Raw genomic sequence first — 6,008 nt, forward strand, 5'->3', positions numbered from 1 at the left:
TCACAGCAATATATAATGAAAGAGCGGAAATACCCTAAAAATTCAAGAACTTTTATAGTGAACATTTAGTGACAATGATGCACAAATTTAAAGTTTTGCTGCTTATTTTAGTGCAAGCAGCTAAAGAAATTAATCAAATGCCTATATCAGTTCCACCTGAGAATTCACTAGGTCGATTCCATCACAATGCATTCTACAATAGATTGCCAGGTGATAGGTTACAAATGGGATATCCAGTCCAGACAGATCCAATTGGAAATGATAATTCAGTGACGGATGAGTATGAAGACTACGACGAGACAACAAAGAGACCTGTTGGAAATTCTCAATATTCAATCCACAACTATAATAGCAACAGCTACAGTCCACTTCTTACAGAGAATTTTATAAAGCACAAAAGAAGGCGACGAAAGAAGATTCGACGTCCGTGCATTCCAATTCAGTCCATAAATTCACAATTATACTCAAATAATCGATTTAAACGAGAGGAACGGAAGGAATCTGGAAAGACATTTGGTTTACTTGGCTTACTAGGAAATCGATATCAATATGGATATCCTCAGGGAGTTTATGGGGTACCATTTTATGGAAATTATTATGGCGGTGGAGGTTACCCAAATAGACCAAATTATGACAATGTACGACCACAGGATGATGACGATATCGACGATAAGCCACAAAACAGCAACAATAGACCTCAATACAACCGACCACAATATGACACTGCCAATGCCCCACTATATAATCCAGTTGGTGGATATCCATGTATTCCAGTAAGTTACGGGCACGTCCCATTTGGTGGTGGACCATTTGGATTCTTCGGTCAAGGTGGATTATTTGATTCTGGCGTAAGTCCATCGCTTGCAGTACCACAAACAGTCATCATTAATCGACCGCCGTTATTTGGAAATAGACCACCAATTTTCGGTGGAGGTGGACAAGGTGATGGAACTCAAAATGATGGACGACCGCCTGGATTTTGGGGATCTGTCGTTGACAAGCTTTCAGAATTTGTGAGTATTTTTGTGAAATTGTTAGAAGTGTTGGGTGATTGGGGAAATTTTTGGGGAATTGGGGTCCTTCATAAATGATATCAAATGTTTATGGGGGTAGGGAAGAGTTTGATTTAAAGTTGTGTGATACTTGCCAGTGACAGTTGATTCTGGTCAGTGAAAGGGGTTCGAAAATTCTATTTTCTCGATGTACGAAACTTATGAACAACCCCTAGCTTCTCTGAGGGACACAAAATAGTTGTTAGGGTACCATCACAATTCTATAATGGTGTGAAATGTCATAATTGTGTAATGGTCCCTTGACAGTGCTATAATAGCTGTTTTGCATCCATTTGACAGCAGCTATGAGAATTTCTGCAATGTGCTGTCCTTGACAAGCTCTGGATCTAATTCAAAATTCCGTTAAAATTGAGTCATTGATGAATTTGGCATTAAAAACGTTTGCAATTGTGTGAACTAAAAATCCCCAGAAACTCCTCTTATCCAAGCAGCTCCATTACTAAATCAAAATACACAATCTCAGACAGCACAACATCTTTCATCACGCGATTTTTTTATGAATGCCCATTTTTATCATTTTAACGACTTTGCAAAAAAAAAACTTTTTTATTATTTATTTCCATTTCCATAAAATTCAGGTCACATCGGTGAGTCCACAAGCCGTTTATTCAGCACTTGGTGACACACTTCAAAATTTTGGCGGTGCTATACAAAACTCACAACCAGCTGTTGGTGCAACAAATGTCGTTGACAATGCAGTCGACTCGATACGAAATGGATATCGAGAATTTACGAGCTTGCTGTTCCGATGATCCAGCAATAAAAAAAAAAATATTTCATTTTCAGTGACTTTATGGATATTGAGAATGTAAATGAATTGGCTATTTTTTGGAGACTTTGACTTTATGGCAGGTTTATTGGCATTTTTAGGGGATTTCAAGTGGATTTTTGAGAAATTTGGAATTTAGCAGTTGGAAGTGTTCTGAAAATGTCAATAAGGCTGTCAAGAGATGGATTAACAAAACAGAAGTAATTAAATTTTGCTACAAATCATTGTACCTATAATTTATTTGATAATTTTGCTACAAAATAAAAAAGTATAAAAAATTATAAAAGGAAATGCAGTATTAAGTCATAGTCATGATGTCGATAATGAGTCAGTCATCCAGGTCTTATGTAATAACGCGAACGTCTTTAATTCGTGGTAAATTTTCATTGTGCTTAACAAAGTCCAAGTATGTATCCTCAACTTGTCCCATAATTCGTCCCATCAATGCATCGTTGTTCCATAGCTTGTTGTTCTCCTCTAAGACGGCTCCTAGGTATGGTTCACTTCCAATGGCTTTGAATATTTGTTGAGTTCTGTCAGGTCCGAGTGCTCCAAAGAATCGGCTTGGTGGAGGTTGTGTAACTGGTGGAATTGTGGGATTTGAGCAATCACCGCTGTAAAGACAGAACAAGAAGAGAAATTGAATTAAAAAGATGTACAGAACTTATAGTTTTAAAGTTATTTATTGGTCTATTAAGATTCAAATGGATATAATTGTTCCTATATATGCATAGTAGATTAATAGCTAAATTGTGCTAAGTATTACATCTAATTGTTCCTTAAATTCTTCTATTTTTCTGCTTAAATTCATCCAATAAGTTCAGAATTTGATCTCTAATGGAAGGTTTAGGCTTAACTTCATTTGCTTGTCCAAGTACTTGCTCAGTAACTTTTTCAGGTGTAGTAACTTCTGGATTTGCAGCTCCAACTATTGGTGACTCATCAGGCAAGTCTTTTATGTATTCCTTAATCAATTTGACTGTATTGCTTCTTTCATCAGTTTCTGGATCTGAACTTGTTGGATTTGGTGCACCAACTATTGGATAGTCAGGTCCAGAACTACTTACTAATGTGTTGGGATTGGCATTCACGTTAGTGACCATTCTTATGTAGTCTTGGTAGCTCAAGTAGTCATTTCTGTGTAAGTTATTTACTGAATTGTGATGAGATGCAGGAACATTGAAGGATGATGCTTTAAATTCATGACAAAGCTTTCGCATTTCAGGACTGGAACCAACTGCATTAACATCACTGCAAACCACATTGTAATCCATATCGGGATTAATTGTTGGAGCTGTATCCGAGTCTCCTTTGGATCTGGATGATTCGGCTGCTTTAAATTGTTCGAAAATTTCACTCATATCAGTCTGGAAGTGTTGATAGCTGGATTGTATCCGATTGATGAGATTGTTGTAGTTTTCATAGTTGCAGCGGCAAGGTGCTTGATGACTTTGTCTATTAAAGCTTGGTACGTTGATTGAGTTCCTCATATTACTCATATCATACCTAACATTTGAAGCCATATTATCAGTAACTCCAAAACTTGAAGACGCAAATGAGATAGGTCCAATATTAGGAGCACCAACAACTGGATCATTAGCATCTTGAGAAGTAGATTGTGGCAAGTATTGAGAAGCATCTTGAGATTGTGGAAGTCCCAAATTATCATCACCAGAATATGGAACTCCAACATTATTCTCGTCGACCTGAACGGACTCAGAAGCCTCACTTATTGCATCTAAACTTTCATTAGTATCACCCAATATATTCCCATGAATGAGCTTATCAGACTTTATAGGAAGTGACATTTTGTCAAAAAATGACTTAATGCCATTAGCAGGTGGAACTGCTTGAAATTGAAGTCTTGTTTCTTGTGGAACATTATCTGTTTGAATCTTTGTTGGACATAGACCTTTTTTAACAGTTTCATACCTTTCACAGTTGTCTGATGGATTGCTGACTTGATCTTGTGTTGAGTCATCTCCAGCAGCATTAGGATTTGGAGCACCAAGTAGAGGACCGGTACCAAAGAGAGGTGCACCTGGAAACGTAGGCAAGGCAGGAGCACCATGAAACGAAGGCAGGGCAGGAGAACCAAGGAAAATTGGATCTGTCAATGATATACATCTCTTGGCATTTGTTGATGGACTTAGAACTTCACGTCGTCGTCGTCGTCTGCTTGATGTTTTGGGCTTGTCGTCATTATTCTTCTTTTTCTTGGACTTTTCTGTGGTCGTTGAAACTGTCATGGCATTTTTTTCGTTAGTCGTGGTTGTAGATTTGGTCGTCAGTTCATTAGGAGAGTAGCAAGATGCTGTTGTCGTCGCCGTTTTATTGGATGATGAGGCTTCAGTCGTTGTGATCTTTAAATCATGTGACTGACCTGTAATGAGAAATAAAATATAAATTTTTTTGACTGGAATTGACAGTATTTCATCCTTACCTACCTCTGATTTCACTTCAGCATTCAATTGCTGTTCAGCTTCCATATTTCTTGCCTGATAACCCCCGTAATAATTATTATACTGAACTGGTAGTGTTGGAACTGGAGCTGGTTTTGTGTAAACTGGCTTTGTGTAAATTGGCTGTTTATATTCTGGTTCATGGTAGTATGTAGGCTTATGCTCGTGATATCCGTAGACATGTTGATGATAATGTTGTGTGGGATGTGCATGACTGGAAAATTAATCAAATAATTATTGAGCCTTAACAGCTACAATAATTTAATATCTTACCCTCCCTTGTTGAATTTGTCCTTTTTGCCGTAAAATTTGTCTTTGATTCCTGCCTTCTTGTCACTATTTATTTAAAAGTATGCATTATTACAAATTAGCCACAATCAATTAAGTAAGCAACTCACCCTTTCCAACTCCAATCCCAGCTTCTCTCATCATTTGGATCGGCTGCTGATTTTTCTGCTGACTCATAGGTTCCAGCTGGCTGTATAATTGGTCCGGCAGGTTGTGGCTGAATTTGAGTATAATCATATGGTGCACGATATTCAGGAACTGGATTTGGCTGTAAATCAGGAGAATTTTGTGGAATTGCTGGTAGATATTGAGTGAAGTTATATAATACTTGTGCTGGTAATGCCTTGAAATTTTGTGGAGCTGCGACATCGTAGCTTTGTGGTGCTGCCCATTTTTTCCATTGTGGATCTACTTGAAATTCTTGTGGAGATGCGACATCGTAACTTTGTGGAGCTGCCCATTTTTTCCATTGTGGATCGACTTGAAATTCTTGTGGAGATGCAACTTCATAACCTTGTGGTGCTGCTTCATATCCTGAGTAGCTTTGTGGAGATGCAACTTGATAATTTTGATAGCTTTGAGCACATGAGCATGGAGCAGCACCTATAATTGAACCAGATTGATCATCATTTGCCCATTTTTTCCACCACCATTTTTTACCATGATGTCCATAACTTGATTGATCGTATTGAGCTGCAATTTGTGGATCTGCTTGATATGGGCTTGCGACTTGTAGTTCAGCATTTGATTGATATTGAGCTTCAGCTTGTTCATCAGCCATTGGATTTGGTGAGCCTAACAATGAATGTCCATACATTAAACCACCTAAATGTCCAGCATTTAAGTTACTGAAGCGAAGTCCTGGAAGTCCTAATGGAAAAACTCTTGGTGCAAGAATTGGCAAAAGTGGTGAGCCTACAACTGGTTCTTCTGCTGCCTCTCTGTATATATTACTTTGAATTTGTGGCTGATAATGCTGTTGTGGATATTGAGGTTGATATTGTGGCTGTGAATCCCAAATAATTCCATTACTTTGACCACTTGCCAATTTTATGGCAGCAAATACACACAAAATTAACTTAATCATTTTATTTTTTGTCACTACTTAACACTATCAATTGTACTAGATCGACGTTACCGTTTCAACTGCCCGAATTTAACTGACTTCTTTTCACGTCAAATGCTCAAGCGATAGTCTATTTAAATTTTGCATACAGCATACTTTTTGTTAATTTTTTATGCATGTTCCACTCTTTTTTGCACTTCTGCTTTAATCAGCATTTAGGTCTACATACATTCTTATTGTGTAATCATAACAGTTTGCTTTTGACAAATATTTTGTATGAATGTGCTGCCAAAGAATGTGTGGATGAAGAAATAAGGAAGACTTGGTGTGCTTTATGGTGTGGCTTTAGA

The 6,008-nt window shown here is 37.6% G+C and overlaps 2 protein-coding genes across 2 annotated transcripts; one reads left to right on the top strand and one right to left on the bottom strand.

Moving 5' to 3' along the window:
• Nucleotides 1-74: 74 nt before the first annotated feature.
• LOC139092293 (uncharacterized) lies at nucleotides 75-2,127 on the top strand. The gene is made up of 2 exons (XM_070642637.1): nucleotides 75-1,013; nucleotides 1,652-2,127. Exons 1-2 carry the CDS (start codon nucleotides 75-77, stop codon nucleotides 1,823-1,825), a joined length of 1,113 nt encoding a protein of 370 aa, XP_070498738.1. The 3' UTR covers nucleotides 1,826-2,127.
• Nucleotides 2,128-2,473: 346 nt separating this feature from the next.
• LOC139092333 (uncharacterized) lies at nucleotides 2,474-5,679 on the bottom strand. Its single transcript, XM_070642683.1, has 4 exons — nucleotides 4,703-5,679; nucleotides 4,578-4,640; nucleotides 4,286-4,518; nucleotides 2,474-4,225 (listed from the first exon to the last, which is right to left on the bottom strand). The coding sequence occupies exons 1-4, from the start codon at nucleotides 5,677-5,679 to the stop codon at nucleotides 2,622-2,624; spliced, it is 2,877 nt and encodes a 958-aa protein (XP_070498784.1). The 3' UTR covers nucleotides 2,474-2,621.
• Nucleotides 5,680-6,008: the final 329 nt, after the last annotated feature.

This window comes from Chironomus tepperi, unplaced genomic scaffold, assembly GCF_022539635.2.
Source record: "Chironomus tepperi strain 1889 unplaced genomic scaffold, CSIRO-AGI_Ctep_v1 contig_298, whole genome shotgun sequence".
NCBI classification, from domain to species: domain Eukaryota; kingdom Metazoa; phylum Arthropoda; class Insecta; order Diptera; family Chironomidae; genus Chironomus; species Chironomus tepperi.